Source organism: Myotis myotis, unplaced genomic scaffold (assembly GCF_014108235.1).
Source record: "Myotis myotis isolate mMyoMyo1 unplaced genomic scaffold, mMyoMyo1.p scaffold_m19_p_10, whole genome shotgun sequence".
Classification (NCBI taxonomy): Eukaryota; Metazoa; Chordata; class Mammalia; order Chiroptera; family Vespertilionidae; genus Myotis; species Myotis myotis.
In genome coordinates, this window is record NW_023416314.1 from 75,023,504 (window position 1) to 75,041,904 (window position 18,401).

The following is an 18,401-nucleotide window of genomic DNA, read 5'->3' on the forward strand; positions in this document are numbered from 1 at the left end:
TGTGCACAGCAGGCGAAACGTCCGCTTGCTTTCTGTGTGCAAAAGGGACGGCCATCTGAGAAGCAAAGCTGCTGGAGGACGTGCGGCCGGCCGGTCTGACTGCGAATGCACGCTCCTTGCTCCCCAGGGGGGCTCCTCTTCTAGCTCAGGTGGCGGGTGCAGGACAAAGCCGGTCCTATTCAGTCGCCAGCACTGGTGGTAACTGCAGCTCCCCTGCCGCTCTGGGCCACAGAACTCCGACGTGGCGAGCACTTGCTGTCTGCCAGGCACTGTTCTCGGCTCTTCTCTTACCCCGGCTAAGCGCGTGCTGTCATGGTCACTCCCGTTTCCAGATGTGGACGAGGCAGCGGGGAGGGGTCACAGAAAGGGTCAGGGCAGAGCCAGTGTCAAAGGCAGGCAGTTGGCTTCAGAGCGCCTCCCTGCACCTGGGCCAGCAGAGCAGCCCTGGGGACGTGGGCCGTGTGGCTCAGCCCACCTGGGATTCTGACTGCTTTCGGCCGCTCTCCCAAGGAGATCCTCTTTGACAGGCAGGCTCAGGCACGCTGAGAAAAACGGATCAGAGTTCTTTTCAGCTCTCCTCTCTCAGCAAACGCAGACTTCACGGGGGTCTTCAGGCAGAGCCAGGAGACAAAAGGCCCCTTCGCCACGGACACAGGCGCAGGGGACAGTGTGCTCTTCCCCTGTGGCCGCGAGTCCCCGGGCCGCGTGTCTAATCCTCTTGGATCCAGAGGCTCCCCTTCACTTCCCCGTCCGTGCGTTGGCCGTCTAGGACCCCGGTTACGTGTCAGGGCTGAGGAAAGAATCTATTTTGACTCTCAAAAGACCTAAATTTACGAAAAAGCAAGGAACATTAGTAACCAAAGCATAAGCATTTTTTCAGGTAAAAATAAGAACAGAGTAGAAGCTGGAGATGGATGTGGCCAGGGAGCCACAAAGTAGACACAGACCACAGCACCACTGAGCTGACTGCCTGGGCGACATGGAGAAGGACCAACCCTACAGAGGCCCTCGGGGCCATTTCAGTAAAGTACAGGATTTGGGACCGGAAAGTAGATGCCGTCAGACGTACCAAAGTACGTGTGAAGCCACCACATAATGTGCCCCCGACAGAGGGAAGGGACACAGCACCTGACAGGAGTTGGGGGAAGAGGCCCCCAGGCACACACCACATCCCTCAGCGACCAGCGAGCGCGGCCGGGCCAGCCACCTGCCCCACAGGCTCCTGGGATGTCAGCCCGGACCGCTCTGCCCCATCTCGGCCTCGATTCCAGCGCCCCCACAGCCTCCCGGCAGCCAAGACCCCCAGAACCAACAGGGCCAGACGCACCTTCCCCTGCGTGGAGCCAGTGAGTACCACAGGTGGAAGCTTTCTAGATGTTATTTATTAAAAATAGACCCTCTGTCCCTCTCACCCTGGCCGGGGAAGCAGTCTTTCCCAACGTATTTCCCCGAATGGATGAAGCAATAAGTTTGGGGACTCGAAAGCCATAGCCACCCTGAGTCAGGAGGTCGGGCACTGGCGGCCGCCCGCGGGAGCCAGGAGTGACGGTGGCAGCACCCCACGGCCACCGGAGGCTCCCGTGGCCCAGGCCAGGGGCTGGGACAAGTCCATGACGAGGCCCGCGCTCCACCGGCAGCCTCCGGGCATCACCACTCAGCGCACTCAACGCCTGAGGAGGGACGAGAGCCGTCGTGGCTCCCACACACGTGGGAAGGGAAAACGCCGGACCCAACACAAAACATGAACTTATGGGAAAGGCAGGCCCGGCTGGGAGGAGGCAGACCCCGGCAGGGACAGAGGGTGGCCCCTGGCGAGGTCCGAGCCGACCCCCTCGGCAGCGAGTGCTTCCAGCCACGCCCATGCGGGCACCGAGTCCCAGGCCGGCTGCGGGGCGACGGCCCGCACTGCCTTCCACGGGGCCGTGGCCCAGTCCAGCCGGAGGCGGTTCAGAGAGTCAGGGTGTCTCCTTGCGAGTCAGCTGCTGAGGCCCAAGCTTCCTGCCACTATTTCTTCCGTTTCAGTTTCATGTCCTTTCTGTGCTTCGTGTCTCTGTTCTTCAACTTTTTGTTCTGTTTGGGTTCTTGTTTCGCTTCCAATTTCCTTTTCTTGTCACTGGAGGGGAAAGAGCAGCAGTAAAGGACAAAGAATGAAAGGTGCACAGGCAGCTCTGCTGGGTCTGAAAAGGGGTCCCATCCCCTGAAACAGCATGAGACCCAGGCAGACACGGATGTCCCTGCAGGCCTGTCAGCACGCCCGGCAGCGTCAGGGCCCGGGGACAGCACGGCAACCCAGCCCCTGCCCTCACTGGGCTCTTGTGGGTGAAGGGACAAATCCACATCTTTTTTTTTTAATTTTAGGGAGACATCAATGTGAGAGAAACATCGATCAGTTGCCTCCTGTACATTCCCGGACCAGGGATTGAACCCACAACCTAGGTATGTGCCCTGATTGGGAATCGGACCCACATTAGGTGTATGGACAACGCCCCAACTAACTGAGCGCCCGGCCAGGGCAGAAATCCACGTCTTAGTATCAGAAGTCTGCGTTCTCTCGGAGTCCTGTACGCTCCCCTCTCCCAAGACCCCAAGAAAAATCTAAGGCATCGCCAGGGAGATTCCCTCCCACCACTCACCACTCAGGATCACCCTGGAAACCAGACACGTTGTCCCAGGGACCCTAACACAAAGCGTGAGACTCCAGGCAAACCCTACACCACTTCCTGAGGGGCCGCTATTATTTTATTTTCCTGAACAAGAAGAAAGCCCGAGGAGCACCAACTCGGGTTACACATCTCGGTGGCGAGAGGGTTCCTCGAGGACAGAGCAGCCCGGGTCACTCCTCCCTGCTGCTTAGGCTCGGGCACAAGCACCTCCCTATGCGGGCGGGAGGGTGAACAGTGCCCTCAGGGCCAGTAACGTCACCTGAATGAAGTGACCACTCATGAGGGAAAAGGGAAGGAAGGCAAGGCCTCTAAGAATATATAGTGACAGAGGTCAGAGTTTTACCTCCAAGAGCACAAATCTGCATGGACTCAGCCCTCAAGCACGGAGCTGCCGCCCGGCTCCTCACCGGCAGGGACAGCCCAGCCAACGGCAGGAGCGGCCACGCTCTGTAAGCCTGGACCAGCCTTCCCCGGGCCATGCACGCCCCTGGCTGTCGGTGCCAGTCAGGGCCTCACTGGAGGCCACAGCCATCGTGGGCCCTGCTGCACCTGCCACTCTGTCCAAACCGGAGGCCAGCACACGCTGCACAGGCTCTGCGCGACCTCAGAGCACGTGGGAGTGAGCCACACCGACCGGCTCCCTCGTGACCCGCGACATGCGGAGATGCAGAGCGAGCATCTAACTCCTGGGACTCACGGCTCCCAGTCACAGGACTTCCTCCTTCCACGTTTCCAAATGAACTGTTCAGGGGACCAGCCGGTAACTGGCAATGGCACAAACTCACCCCACACCAACCCCAAACAGCGGTGGGAGCCTCATCTCTAGAGGCCCCGGGCAGGGAGGACACGTTCTCTCCCACGGAAACTCCAACGAAGGTGCCAGCCCGAAACCGTGGCCATCCACAAACATAACCCTCGCCGAGACGCCACGTGGAACAGAGGTTTCCCAAGAGTGGCCCCGGGACACCTAGGCTGCCCAAGACCCTGCCAGGGGTGCCCAGGCCCAAGCTATGTTCATATAATGCTAATTGATTATGTGCCTTTTTCACTTCTATGCTCTCACAAGTGCTCAGTTTTCCAGAGGCTACAAGACATATGATAGCATAAAAGACTGCAGGATCGCCAGATAAATGCGAAGGTAAAACCATGCCACTTTAAAACCACCAAAAATCATGAGTCCAGTATTGGACCATTAATTCTAAATGAACACATTTTTTTTAAATTTCTCATTAATTAAAATTTCTAGTATCGAAAATATAAATAGCCCACAAGCCCTTTGGGATCCTTCAATAGCTTTTGTTATAAAGGGACTTTAAGACCCCAGACCTTGAGGCCCGCTGGCTGGGAGGAGAGCGCAGCAGCTATAGCCACGGGCTCCACGGTGGACAAGCCTGGCCCCACGCCGGCCCTGCCCCTTACAGCCGTGAGCCTCCTGGGAAGTTACGATACACCTCCCGGCCTTGGTTACTTCATCGTCACAGCAGTGACGGTGACAAACATCCACCCGTGCTGTTCTGCGGGTGACGGACGCTGCGCTAAGCCCACGGGCAGTGCTCAGTCCCTGGCAGCTCTGGGACTGTCCCCTCCGGCTCCCCTGCCGTCCAGGGAACACGAGGGATGCTGCCTGGCCTGTAGCAGGTGCTACCAAAGCCGCCCCCGCAGAGGAGAGAACTGTGACTTTTCTCTCAGAGTCTGTTCCAACCTCTCTCCGAACGAAAGTTACTAGAGAAGCACAGAAGCCAGATGTGTCTGTCCAACGGGAGGCCCCACCTTTTCAGGCTGACGATCGAAGCGTTCTGCCCAGCCTTGTTTAAGACCTCATTCCACTCTTCATCGTCGCCACGGATTATGTATCTAAAAAATAGAGAAAATATCAGAGTCGGCTCAAAAGAAAAGGGGAGTGCTTACAAGAAAACAGGACAGTGACAACATTCCCGTCAGACACATCCTGCCCAACGCCAGGCCGAGCTGCATCAGCGTTGAGCAGCAGGGCCCAGAGGACAGGCACTGCAGGGGCAGAGGTCAGCGGCCCACCAGCAGGGCCACGACAGGACAGGCCTGCACCAGAGGCGGCACCCAACTCCTCCCTGACTCTGATTAACTGCCCACCAAAGAAGCCTCCTGTCAGCCCACCACCTTCTTGCTCACTCCCACCTCCAGACGTGCCGCCTACCCTGGGACTGTGCCTCTCCCGCCCACCTCGCCCACTCTGGGGGATCTAGCAGTCCCGGCAAGTCAAGGTTTTGATATTGCACAGCTGGCAGCAGAGCCTGGAATCCTGCCCAGCGACCTCCTGGCCACCTCCCCATCTCCCGTGTCCAACAGCCACCATCAGCAATGGCCCAGCAACTACAGGACTAAGGCCAGCGAGGCACAGCGAACAGTGAAGGAGGAGGATTTTAGCTCTCAGTGCTTCTAAGGTGACCCATGAAACACAGCTTCCAAGGCTCCGGGGCCCGGGTGAGGAACAGGAGACCTGCGGCAGGTTCTCCACGCGCCAGAAGCCAAAACGCAGCCTTCGCTGCCCCCGGGCAGCAGAGGGCCTTACTGAGAGAGGTCCATGTCCTTCAGCTTCCCCACTTCCTTCTTGTGTTTCTCCTGGAATTCCTTTGCTGCTTCATCCTGTGGGCAAAGTCCCAGAGACAGAGCAGGTCAGTTAAGCAGGGGACCAATCGCAGAATATCACCCCTATGAGCAGACACCTCCTACTCCCACGCAGGAGGCAGCCCTTAATGCACAGGGTGCATCTGAAAAGCCTACAAGGGCCAACGAGCTCACAGCAGCAGCTGGCCTGAGTGCACACACACATCCTTCAGTGGGAGGCAGAGCAGGCCCCTGTGCGCTCAGCACATCCAGGGCAGGGACACGCGGGGAGGGAAGGTCGCCCACACCCAAGATCAACACCACCGGCACGGTCAGCGCCGCGGACTCCCGCTAAAGGGGACGGGGCTCCCCCTCAGCGCTCGCAAGGCCTTCGGCAGCGGCATACCAGGTCATCACTCAGGGTCTTCATCGTGGGCTCCATGACCACGTCCTTCACGGCCACCATCTGCTCCTCAATGGCCTTCTCCTGCACCTCGTTAAACAGCTGCAAAGACAACGGCCAGAAAGCAGAGATGAAGCAGCAGCAGGGATCCCGCCCTGAGCACAAGCTCAACATAGCTGAGGCAGCGTGTGCTCACGGCAAGAGAATAAAAGCACAGGCTGCACGCCCTGGCTGGCTTGGCTCAGTGGATAGAGCGTCAGTCTGCGGACTGAAGGGTCCCGGGTTCGATTCCAGTCAAGGGCACATGCCTGGGTTGCAGGCTTGATCCCCAGCAGGGGGTGTGCAGGAGGCAGCCGATCAACGATTCTCTCTCATCATTGATGTTTCCATCTCTCTCCCTCTCCCTTCCTCTCTGAAATCAATAAAAATACAGTGGGGCCTTGACTTACGAGTGTCCCGACTAACGAGTTTTTTGAGATACCAGCTGTCTCTCGGCTGATTTTTTGCATTGAGTTGATAGAATAATTTGAGTTAACAAGCTCCTTAACGAGCTCGGTCTCAGAACAAATTAAACTCGTAAGTCAAGGCCCCACTGTATATATTAAAAAACAAAACAAAAAAACAACACAGACTGCAGATCCCCAGCTCCCAGCAGTGGTCCCATTTCGCCAGGGTGCGTGCGTGTGCGTGTACGCATGCGCCTGTGAGAGACGATCTGCAGCGTATGCGGCCAAATGTTAAGATCTAGTCATCTTGGGGCAGGGACAGGTTGTCACATTATTCCAAATGGACCACAACCCCACCCTCGGCCAAGGGTACCTTCACGACTTTGCGGATGATCCGGTTGAAAAGCCCCATCAGCTGGCCGGCGGGCAGCTCGATCTCCTTTTCCAGCTGGTCCACGGACTTGTGCTGCAGGCCGACCCCCAGGAGGAGAGCCTGGAAGATGGAAAGTCCTGGAGAGAGGCCGCAGGGCAGGCCCTGCCCATCCAAGCACTGGGACAGGGCTGCCCTCTCTGGACCACAGTGATCAACCCCCACGGTGATTCTGGAATCTTCTCTTTCATCTCGTTACTGGAACTACTGAGAAGTGGTCCCTCTTCCTAAAACCCCCAAACTGACTTATCCTGAAAACAGCTGCTTCACAGCTGCGCTGAGAGGTGTGGGTGCTCCCAGCCTCCGCTGAAGTAGAGAGCGAGCCACGGCAACAGGGCCCAAGGATGTGGGCTGGAATGCAGCTCTCCTTGCCAACTGCATGGCCGGGCTCAGGACTCAACCTCGGAGCCCCAGTGTCCCCGCCTGCACCACAGGAAGAGGAGACCCCCTCCCACCCCCCATCAGAACCCCGAGGAGTTCAATGCACAAAGTTACGTCAAAACATTCAACCGGACATCCCGCCCGTAAACTGCGCCAGACCCGGCACACGGGCAGCAGGTAACCTACCGACTGGGCAGCAGACAGGGCCAGGTCCCCCAGCTGGTTCAGGAAATACATCCGGGAGATGGCGGGGATCATGTCCATGATAAGGTGATAGTCGACCATGTTCCGTGAGTACATCTCCAGCCTCTTCAGGTCATAGGGCAGAAAGAGCGCCTCCAGCTCCTCCCGGCGCAGAGCTGCAGGGGCGAGCCAGGCGGGTCAGGGCCGCCCCCGGGCACCCTAACGCTGCTCCTCCACCGGCCTTCAGCCAGAGCAGATCGGGAGACCAGCCTCCGGGGAGTACCTGCCCCCCCAATGTAAGATACCGACCACCCCAGGCAGCCCGACCCTTCCCTAGGCCACGCAGGGAGGGGACCACTGGCGTGGGCCTTTACGCGGCACTCCACGCCAACACTGCAGGTCCAGGGAAGCTCAGGCCCCAGGGTGAGAGGATCTAACACCCTGTCCCACTTGTCACTTGCCAGGACCCGCCTCACAGGAAGTGTCCAGCTCGAGGAGGTTTTTCAATAGAATTGGCAAAACAACGTGCACACACACAGTTAGCGACAGAACAAAAAAGCCCACAGCTGTTAATGTGAGCCTTCCTATTTCCTGGTATTTTAAATATTCCAACAGAATTTGTCATCCCCAGCACACGTCCCTGTGCTGGCCACAGAAGGCTGGCAGCACGTCCTTTCACAGCTCCACACCTGAGGACACAGCCTCGGCACCAAGCGAGTTACCTGGTGCACAGGTTTAAGTCGGGTTCCAGGACTCACTAGCTGAATAGCCTTATTTGACATCCCTGAAGTCAGATCTCACCCCCGAGTCCTGTTACGTAGACAGCTACCGTGGGTGACGGTGCCCAAGGCAGAGGAGGGCAGCAGATGCAGGCCTAGAGCCGGTCCCTCCATTCCCAGGCCCTCCCTCTTCTGGGACCACCCCATCCACCTCCTTCCACACAACCCATGACCAGCCCTGCGCCGTCCTGCCCAGCTCACCTGGCGGCGAGGGCTTCCCGATGTTCCTGTTCTGAATGATGTTCAGAGCCAGGGGAGGAGCAAAGGTGCTGAACTGGTAGGACAGCAGAGCTAGGAAGCGCCTGCGGAAATCTGTGGGGTGCAGCCACAGTCAGGGGTCCGGAAGCCCCCCTTCACCCCGCATCAGCCCGCCGTCTCCCTTCCACTCAGACGCACCTTTCCAAAAGGCCGCCAGCCAGGCCCCCTGCTCAGCCTCGCTCTCCTCAGCCAGCGTCTTCAGCATGACGCACGAGTGTTCTCCCGTCAGGTCGTTCTGGAAAAGACAGAACGGCACCAAGAACCCCCTGAGTAGCCGTCGCTGTTAAAGGGTAAGAGCTCGGAGGGAAGCATGGCGCTCCCACGGCCTTTCCCTCTTCCCCAGCGGGAGAAGTGCCCTCGCCTCCCATTCTCACGGGCATCACTTCCCACACTTCCCAGCAGATGCCATGGCAACGGAGCAGAGCTGCCCTGGACCACGGAGGTGAGCCACTTGCTCACATCAGGTAGATGATGAACGCAGAGTTATCACAGCTTAAACTCCACGCGACCCAGTCAACGTGTTTCGGTGCCTTACAGCAAAAACTTTACGCGTGCAGCCCTGAGTTTCCATGCTGGCAACCAGTTTGCAAGGGCAGCCTCTTTAGGTGCTAAAACGGTGACCACAGGTTTTCCCTTTTTACTACAGAACAACAAAGCCCAGACCATAAAAATATCTAATGGATCTCAACATCCGTGTAACAAAACGCCAGCATCCAGTCACAAAGGGCAGCACACAGCACAAGACCATGCTGAGGCCGCACTGAGCTCAATGATCCGCGTTCCTTGTAGTTGACTCCAAGTGTATATCCCAGCCTCAGCCTCTCAAAGGGGCACCACCCTACATACTGGCTTTGCACCCTCCAAAGTCAAGCCTCCAGCACCCCTTCCTCTTTGCCGTGACCTCCTCTCGCTGAGAACACTGAAGCAATCAGAAAAGAACTTCCTCCTTTCCACCCAAGTCAACAGCAGCCAACCCTTCCGCACCCACACTCCCTGCCTTCCCCCTTGGGAAGGATGAGGTGGCCACCTCTCCTCCTCCCTCCCGGTCCTACCCCCTCACCTCCTCAAGGCCTGTATTCCTGCAACCAGACTCTCCCTGTCCATTATAATTCCTTGCGTGGTTTCTGCAGGATCCTCCCCTGCAGCACACGGACATGTTCCAGAAGCTCCCATCTGATAGGCCCACCTACCTGTCTCCCTCCAGCTGCCCTGTTTCTCTGCTCCCCTTTGCTGTGCGTGTGACGCATCTGCTCCGTCCGCTCCCTCACCGCCCACTCTCTCCAATCGTGTGGGTCCCTCACTCCAGTGAAGCTGCTCTCAGTGGGATCACTGATGCTGGGAGGTCCAACGGCCAATTGCTTTTCATCTTAACTGTTCTCTGAATAGCAAATGACTCCCCTTCTTGAAGCACTGGTTAACCTCGGCCTGTGACACCGAACCCCGACTTTCTCCCCGGCTGTTCCTCATTCCTCTAAACCAGTGGCTCTCAACCTTCTGGCCCTTTAAATACAGTTCCTCATGTTGTGACCCAACCATAAAATTATTTTTGTTGCTACTTCATAACTGTAATGTGGCTACTGTTATGAATCGTAATGTAAATATCTGATATGCAGGATGGTCTTAGGCGACCCCTGTGAAAGGGTCGTTCGACCACCAAAGGGGTCGCGACCCACAGGTTGAGAACCGCTGCCCTAAACACTGACTCCAAGCACTCACCCTCTTGTCTCCACCTTCAGTCCCTACCTTCATAGCTGTCATTCCTTATTCACTCACTGAACAGAAGCATCGACAGCACTCCATATCCGCGGGCTCCTCACCTTCAGATTCAACCACCCACCCATCAAAAACACTCAGAAAAAAAGTTACACTGTCAGGGCCCTGGCTGGGTAGTTGAGTCACACACTCTCCCCTCCCATAATAACCTCTATGCTCTGTCATGAACTCTTCCCTAAAACTACTTTTATCTTTTTAAAGAAATCCAGGGAGGCCCCAGTTACAGGCTTCCAGAGCTCGCTGAGCAAGTGCACGAGGGCCTCGGCTATGTCACAGGCAAGCACGGAGCCCCAGCGCAGCGGGGAGAGCAGCGCAGTGCCTGTCAGGGAGGACGGCTGCTCCCGTGGCCCTCAGGCGGGGGCACCTGCTCGGCACACGGGGGCACAGGGCTCTGCAAGGACAGGCCCATCCCCACTGTAACCACAAACCCACACCCCCCTCTGCTAGGCGCCTACTCACCGGGGTCTGCCTCAGATAAACAGGAACGAACCCCGCCCGTTTCCAGAACCTGCAAAGACGCAAAGGGAGCAGTCACTGTGCGCCCTCTGGGAGCAGCTGGCAGACCAAGCTGGGAAGGGCCAGGAGGGCAGGGAGTCGACGCATGTCCGACAAACACCCAGGCGCACAGCCCACAGAACCCTCATTCTCAGATACCGGGGGAGGGGGGACGGACGAGACAGGCAAACCCTTACTTGAGGAGCCTGGGGGTCAAGCCATAGGACACTCCCAGGTAATCCAGGCGCTCTGCAGGCCTCTCATTCAGTTTGAGGAGCAAGGGAGGCAGGTCCTTCCGGGGAGTGACGACCTCTTCCAACAAGCTGACGGCCTGGAGGAGGCAGGGGAGCCGCCCGGCGGAGGGGGGCAAGGTCAGTGACCTCCCCGAGCACCGCACTCCGGGCTCTAGACGGAGCGGGAACAGCAGGACAGGCTGCCTGGCTTGTTCCCAAGGTTCTCAAAATAGAGGAGCACCAGTGAGCCCAGGGCGAATCCTGAGTTCACCAGCCCCTGTAAGCATGCACTGCTCAGCATGCAGAAGAGCCACGCGGCCTAGACACGCCAGCAGGTTCACAGACAAGGTAGGTCCCGGAGGTGGGGCTGAAGGTCCAGGCCTGTCACTGGGAAGTGACACACCTCTGAGCCTGACCATAAATACAACCCCTGCCCCACACCCGCAAAGGGCACATGTGAAATTCCAACGCGTGTGTGCAGAAAGCGTTGCAGCTCCGGGTTAATCACGCTCACCAAGAAGGACAGATTCTGAGGCCGGGCCTAGGACTGAGACCCGGGAGGGGATGTTTGAAGCTGAACCTGCATCAGCATCACCTGGGAGCTTAAGACCACGTTACGGGGCCTCGCCTGAGCGTCTGACTCAGGAGGTCTGGGCAGGACTCTAGAATTTGCATTTTTAACACGTTTCCAGCTGATGCCAGTGGTGCCGATCTGAAGATCGCAACCGTAAGGCTCAAGCAAGCAGCAGTTCCTTCAAAGCTCTGTGTGCCTGCTCCACGCACAGGCCCCGGCCACTCACTAGCCTCGACGGTGCTCCTGCAGACCCGGGAGGCCCTCCAGGAACCAGCTCAGCCCAGAGCTGCTTACCTCGCTGCTGACGGTGTGAATTTCTTGCGCCGTCTCAACGACCTTCTCCTCCAGACAAGGGAATCTGCCTTCGTAGTACATCTGCAGCAGCTGCAGAGCTCGGCTGCCGTAGCCCATCTGTGAGTAAGCACGGAGGGAAACGGACAAGGAAGAGAGGTTCTAGTCCAGTGGTCGACAACCTTTCGGACCTCACAGACCACCAGTGGTCTGCAGAACACTGGATGGCAACCACTGGCCTAAGCCCATCAAGAACAGCCCATTAGCCCTGACCGGTTTGGCTCAGTGGATAGAGCGTCAGCCTGCGGACTCAAGGGTCCCAGGTTCGATTCCGATCAAGGGCATGTACCTTGGTTGCGGGCACATCCCCAGTAGGGAGTGTGCAGGAGGCGGCTGATCGATGTTTCTCTCTCATTGATGTTTCTAACTCTCTATCCCTCTCCCTTCCTCTCTGTAAAAAAATCAATAAAATATGTTAAAGAAAAAAAAGAACAGCCCATTGGCCATCCGAGCGTGAGGAAGGCTGGCTGGGATTTCTGGCCCACAGATCAGCAAGCCCAAACCTGATGTCTCCCCAGCTAACTCAGGGGTCCTCAAACTTTTTAAACAGGGGGCCAGTTCACTGTCCCTCAGACCGTTGGAGGGCCGGACTATAGTTTTAAAAAAAAAACTATGAACAAATTCCTATGCACACTGCACATATCTTATTTTGAAGTAAAAAAACAAAACGGGAACAAATACAATATTTGTATTTGCATGTGGCCCGCGGGCCATAGTTTGAGGACCCCTGAGCTACCTCCTCAGTGGGGATTTCTAAGAGACGGGAAGTGATTACAAAAAGATCTGGTTCTCAGGTCCCCTGTCCTCACAACAAAGGAAGAGCGAGCACATACAATCATCCTGTCCGCCCCCAGCCCCAGCCGACACACCCCACAGCACTGGACTGCGTGCCCCTCGACCAGCTTCCCATTCACACAGCCACGTACACCTGCCCTAACAAGCCCGCAGCACAGCTGCCGAGAGGAGGGAGGACACGTTACCCCTTGATAATCCGGGTGAACAGCAATGCGAACCACCCTTCCACCGGAAAGGCCACCGAAGTCTGGATCTTGGAACTGTGTGGGAGACACAAGCCAGCACCTTAGCGACACAACACCCCCTCCGACAGGGCCGGCTTCGCTCACACCGACAGGCCAGGGGAAGCGCATCACCTGTTCGGACACTGTCCAGGGAATCAGGTCTCCCGAAGCCTTCTTGCCTCGAGACAGGCTGTTCAAGATGGACTGGCGAGAAATCTCTCCTTCCAGGCACACCTGCGGGGGAAGCAGGGCGGTGCAGACAGGAAGGCCGGCCCCCGCCCACAGCCCACTCACAGAACAGCATCAGCGTCCGCTGGTCTGACCAGGCCAGCTGTTTCCACTCCAGGTCAGGCTTGACCCTGTAACTGGCTCATCCACTTCCAATGGAAGCTTCATCACTACACCCGCGGGTGCCTGACACTCACTAACCAGGCAGAGTACTGACATCTTCCTGGTGTGTGTGTGCACACACCCACCAAGACACAGCTCACGCAGCTCTGCACAGAGAGTGCAAGTTCCCTGTGACTCGGGTATCTGCCAGGAGGACGGTCACACACAACATGGTACGTGCATATAATGAAATACAATGCAGCCTTTTAAAAGTCTACAAATTATAGATATTTGACACGCTGCAAGAAAATAAAGGCAGATTACCAAGCACTATGATCCCATGTTTATGGAAAGGAAAAACGGTATAGAAACGCATAAACACATGCCAGGCATTCAGAATACCGGTTTTCCCAATCTGCCTTCTAATGTTATAAGCGCCATGTACTGCTTTGTACTGAAGGAGGAACACAAACAAGTTCTGTCCTAGGAGGAGCCAGTGCCAACTGTCACGGCCCATGAACCGCGGGGCCTTGGTTCTGTCGTGGTGCTTTCTTTCGATGCCCCCTCATCGCCTGCCTCCATACACCCAGCAAGCAACAGCTCCCACCGCGGTTACTGAGCCACTAACCCTCCACACCTAAGCGCTTCCCACATTCAATGCCCCAGGATGCCTCCGCTCTGTACCTGGATGACGGCCAGCACCTCGGGAAGGGCGTTCTGGGTGGGGGGTACGGGGGGCAGGAGGCAGAAGAGATGGTGAGCAGGTGCATCGGAGAGCATCTGGAGATCGTTGGGGGAGTTCTGTGGGCAAAGCACAGGTCAGGGAGAACCGCCCCTCTGCGTGTCCTTTACTCGGGGTCAGCGACCTTCCCTAAGCCAGTGACCGGCCAGACCCAGCACAGCGCCCCCCGCGTGTCTTAGGCAGCCAGCCCGAGACCCTTTGAAATGGCCCGTGTGGGACTCAGCCTCCAGTGTCTGCTGTCACCTTCCACGAGCGCTGAGGCTGCAGGGGGGCGAAGAACTGCCTAGTTGGCAGTTTCTCAGATGGGAAGGGAACTTCCTCCTAAGAGAGCCTGTCACCACTTCTAACACCAACTCTTCAGCCTTCCATGAAAGGGGGTTCATAGAAATGACACCTAGACCCTCAAAACACTTCCAACGTGCCCTTTAGTTTATATGGCATTCAAATATCCCGACTTCTCACTCACTGCTCCTTAAAAATAGCCCAGAGGTACACAAGACTGGTCTCAGGTCAGACAGCACCAGCAGGTCCCAAGTGCTGTCACCTGAGCCCATCAGCTGAGCAGACGACAAGAAACAGAAGCCCCTGCTGAAACGGGCCATGCTTCCCACCTCCCCAGGTCAACAACAGTGGGTGATGCCGCCCTCCAGCAAGGTCGCCGGCCCTTGCCAAGGTCAGGACAGTGAAGTCGGGTGGAGTGGTCACCTGAGCACGCCACTGGGTAACAGAAGACATGGAAAGCCAGGGGAGAGGGGACTGTCGGGGCTGAAGTTCGCCCGGGGGCGGCTGCAGCTACCTTATAGTGAGAAGCCACGTACAGGGCCATCAGCCGCTGCAGGAACACCTCGGAGGCCTTGTGGTAGCAGAAGAGGGTGTCTCTGTTAACATAGTAGCTGGGACTGGAGTTAAGCAACCAAAACAAAGCAAAGAGAGCCCCAAACCGGACATCCCACTTCCGAGGGTCACCTGGGAAGAGGAACCCCGTGTCCTGAGCAGAAACACGTTAGGGAAGGAAAGCAGGAAACTGAGAGTGTTCCCTAGAGCAGCAGCCCACGAAACGAAGGGCCGAAACCCGTGTGGTTCTTTCATCGCCCCCTCCCCTCTGCAGGGCAAAGGGCCCCGGAGGATACAGCTCGCAGGCTTCCGGCAAGGGGCAGCCCGACACGATCCGAGTGATGTTGAGGCAGTCCAGGCACAGCAGGTCGGTCAGCCACTTCTCCACCGCGTCCCCAGGGGCATATCGGATCGACTCCTGCAGGGAAACCTCATGCAGCGTTCGCGCTGCTCCCGAAACACACACAGTGAAAAACAATTATTAAATACGCTTTGTCTAAAAGAGCGGGGCAAATGTTCTACTTTATCTTTGTCACAGTGCGCCCACGCAAAACCTGGCTGGAGAATGTGAACTGAGTGGTTTTAAGCTTTTCTGGCGGATGTGCAGCTTTGCCATACACAGTCCCAAAGGCTCTCGCTAAGTCAATGCAGCCTCGCCCCGAGATGGGGACAAACACGGGCCCAGCCACCAGAAGGCCCGCGAGGCTCCCATCTGGTCACTGGCTGGCCACGCTATGGAGAAAAGCACCTCCAGCCTTGGGGAGTGAACCTGATTGTGGGAGGGTTTGGCACCACCCATGACGTCACAAGGGGAAGGGCCCAGCGAGAATGAAAAGGACTTGCTGTGCGCTGCAGGGCATTCGAGCTGCAGGTACCTGAGGCCAGCCTGGCCGTGGTTGTGGTCTTGTTCTCAGCCGTGGTGCTGATCTGGCTCTGGGCACTCTGCTGCCGGAGCTGCTGGATTAGCTTGAGGGACAGTGACCGACCAGTGCCCTCGTAGCTAGGAGCAAAAGCAAAGGCCATCAGGCACAAGGTCCCAAATCCATTCTCCGGGGGGGACAAGGACCACTTTCCTCATCCTGCAGGAACAGCAGACTCCTGCTCCCCAAGGATGGCCCTGCTCACCTCTGAACCTCCTGGACAGCACAGGGCACCCAAGGAGGCGGGTGGCACAGTGGCTCCCGTCCTGGCACATCTACTTAGTACTCTGTTAGCCTCGTCCTCACAGGGGACTATGCTACACACCGCACAGGACGGGCTATGGATTAAATAAGGACTGGAAAAGCTATGTGAGTAAAGCCTCTGGCATAATGAAACCAAGGCTGTTAAATGGCCAATTACTCAGAGCTGCTGTGAGAAGTAACAGCCTGAAGGAACGAAGAGAACATCCAGTTTGGAAAATCAAGATTAAACAAACCCACCACCCAAGCCATTCTTCTGATTACTGCTTTTACTTAAAAGGTGACATGAAACAACTTGAAGAAAACTGGGGGTGGGGGGAGAAATCATCTACAAACTGGTCACAGAACCAGCACTTTTCAATCCTATTTCCTCCTTGCCTTTCGTCGCAAGCACAAGTGACCAGAGTACAGGCGGCTCAGCAGGCTTGCTTTCTTATTATTACATTCTGTAGTGCTCATTACTATAATGCTTAGCACTGTGTATATACACACTTCCTCTTACTCAATGCTGCTTTTAAAGAATGACCAAGAAATCGGAATTGTGAAGTATTTTTTCACCCTCTCCACTCCACATAGCAAAACTTTCTTAAAAAAATTCCATTTACTAAAAACAAAAACAAGAATAAACACAACAAAACTAAAAACTTTTGTGCTTCAAAGGACATTATAAAGAAAGTGACACACAAAAAAACAACAAACCACAGAATGGGAGAAAAATTCTGTCAATCATTTATCTGATGAGGGACTTGTCTAGAATATATAAGAAACCCTTACAACTAATTAAAAAACACAGAATTAGAAATGAGCAGAGGACCTGAATAGCTATTTCTTCAAAGATATCCAAAGGCTAATCAGCGCCTAAGCCGCCCACATCGCCAGCCACGGGAAACGCATCGAAGACCCTATGGACACCTCTTCGCACTAGGTGGCTGTAATAAAAAGGACGTAGGACAGATGCTGGCTAGGATATGGACAAACTGGGACCTTCATACCCTGCTGGTGAGAGTGTAAAACGGTACAGCTGCTTTGGAAAACAGTCTGGCAGTTCCTCAAATGGTTAAACAGAAAGTTACCATTTTATTCAGTCACTCCACTCCTGAGGTAGATGCCCAGGAAAACTGAAAACATGTCCACACAAAAACCTGTACAGCAACGTTCAGAGCAGCATTAGTCCTCACAGCCAAACGACAGAAACCGCCCGAGTGTCCATCAAAACAAAATGTTTATAAACACACAATGGAATATGATTTGACCATAAAAAGGAATGAAATACTGATACAAACCTTTTAAGGATGAACCTTAAAAGCATTACGCTAAGTGAAAGAAGCCAGGCACAAAAGACCACAGATTGTAGGATGCCATTTATAAGCCATGTCCAGCACAGGCAAATCTACAGAGATAGAAAGTAGATTCGTGGTTCCCTGGGCTGGGGGAGGGGAGGGAGGGTTGGAGGTTGACAGCTATAGAGCATGGGGTTTCTTTCTGGGCTAATGAAAATATTCTAATTCTGACCGGTAATGATTGTACAACTCTGTGAATATACTAAAAAACAACTGAGTTATACACTTTAAATGGGTAAATTGTGTGGTATATTAATTATATCTCAACAAAGCTGTTATCAAAAAAAGTAAAGTCCACTTAATTTAAATATTTTCAGTGTCAGTAAAGCAGTCACAATAATAAATCTATAATAGAATTATCTTTGCAAGATGTGACTAACATATCAAAATATTTCCAATATTAAAGTTATGTATTTACTGACCTGGAAAATTTCAGTTATGGAAAAAAGCAAATTAAAAACAACATGTAAACTATGTTTACGTTCTTGTTCAAACGCAAAGGTAAAATAAATGCACAGAAAATGTACACCGAAATTCTAACAGACGCTATCTCTAGATGACCAGGTCACTGGCGATTTTTCTTGTTGCCTCCCTGTTTTCCCTAAATTTTCTACAGCAAACATGAACTAAGTATTTCAAAATTAAAAAAAATCTCCGGAGCCATCATAAGCCCACTGGCTTATGCTGATTGTAGCTACTTTAACACCACGTTTTGCTATGACTCTAAGCCAGGGGTGGGCAAATTTTTTGACTCGAGGGCCACAATAGGTTCTTAAACTGGACCGGAGGGCCGGAACAAAAGCATGGATGGAGTGTTTGTGTGAACTAACATAAATTCAAAGTAAACATCATTACATAAAAGGGTACGGTCTTTTTTTTTTTTAGTTTTATTCATTTCAAACGGGCCGGATCCAGCCCGCGGGCCGTAGTTTGCCCACGGCTGCTCTAAGCTATAAGACATTGGTGTTGCCATCCATATACTAAAAACCTGGTCAGGCCTACAGACAGGAGGAGACACTCGCACCCGAGTTCTTCAGACGTGTGCAGCCCCTTTCATGTCCGACCAGAGTGAGCTACTGCAGATTACTAAGAGGTCAGCTCCCATTCGCAAGAGTCCTAGGAGACTGAAGCAGCCCCAAAGACTCTGGCGTCGGGAGCAGACTTACCCACCGGGCCACATTCGTTTCGGGCCACTGCAAGAACCTACAACGAGAGCGATGGCTGCACCCCAAGGTGCCTTACCCGTTGATGGTGGATGCCATGAAAACAAGGTAGGGGCCCAGGAGGCTTTTCACCAGGGGGAGGGGGATGGCAGCAGCTTCATCAATCACAACAAGTTCAGCCTGGCCCAGTTTCACGGCGTCTGCGGGATGTATATACTGGGGGATAGACACGTTTGTATC

General features: G+C 55.0%; 1 protein-coding gene across 7 annotated transcripts in view; it reads right to left on the reverse strand.

Moving 5' to 3' along the window:
• Positions 1 to 1,362: 1,362 nt before the first annotated feature.
• The window catches only part of NAT10 (N-acetyltransferase 10), a 33,991-nt gene continuing 16,952 nt past the window's right edge, over positions 1,363 to 18,401 (reverse strand). For 6 of the 7 annotated variants that reach the window (XM_036326264.1, XM_036326266.1, XM_036326268.1 and 3 more), the window contains 18 exons: positions 18,241 to 18,377; positions 15,353 to 15,477; positions 14,774 to 14,924; positions 14,440 to 14,536; positions 13,586 to 13,702; positions 12,704 to 12,805; positions 12,533 to 12,607; positions 11,496 to 11,612; positions 10,592 to 10,725; positions 10,359 to 10,407; positions 8,265 to 8,361; positions 8,070 to 8,180; positions 7,093 to 7,265; positions 6,469 to 6,588; positions 5,653 to 5,751; positions 5,212 to 5,285; positions 4,434 to 4,517; positions 1,363 to 2,113 (listed from right to left, as the gene is read on the reverse strand). In XM_036326264.1, the coding sequence (XP_036182157.1) occupies positions 2,005 to 2,113; positions 4,434 to 4,517; positions 5,212 to 5,285; positions 5,653 to 5,751; positions 6,469 to 6,588; positions 7,093 to 7,265; positions 8,070 to 8,180; positions 8,265 to 8,361; positions 10,359 to 10,407; positions 10,592 to 10,725; positions 11,496 to 11,612; positions 12,533 to 12,607; positions 12,704 to 12,805; positions 13,586 to 13,702; positions 14,440 to 14,536; positions 14,774 to 14,924; positions 15,353 to 15,477; positions 18,241 to 18,377 (1,971 nt within the window). In that variant the 3' untranslated portion in view covers positions 1,363 to 2,004. The remainder of the gene's footprint in view (positions 2,114 to 4,433; positions 4,518 to 5,211; positions 5,286 to 5,652; positions 5,752 to 6,468; positions 6,589 to 7,092; positions 7,266 to 8,069; positions 8,181 to 8,264; positions 8,362 to 10,358; positions 10,408 to 10,591; positions 10,726 to 11,495; positions 11,613 to 12,532; positions 12,608 to 12,703; positions 12,806 to 13,585; positions 13,703 to 14,439; positions 14,537 to 14,773; positions 14,925 to 15,352; positions 15,478 to 18,240; positions 18,378 to 18,401) is intronic. The other variant, XM_036326269.1, reaches the window with a different exon arrangement.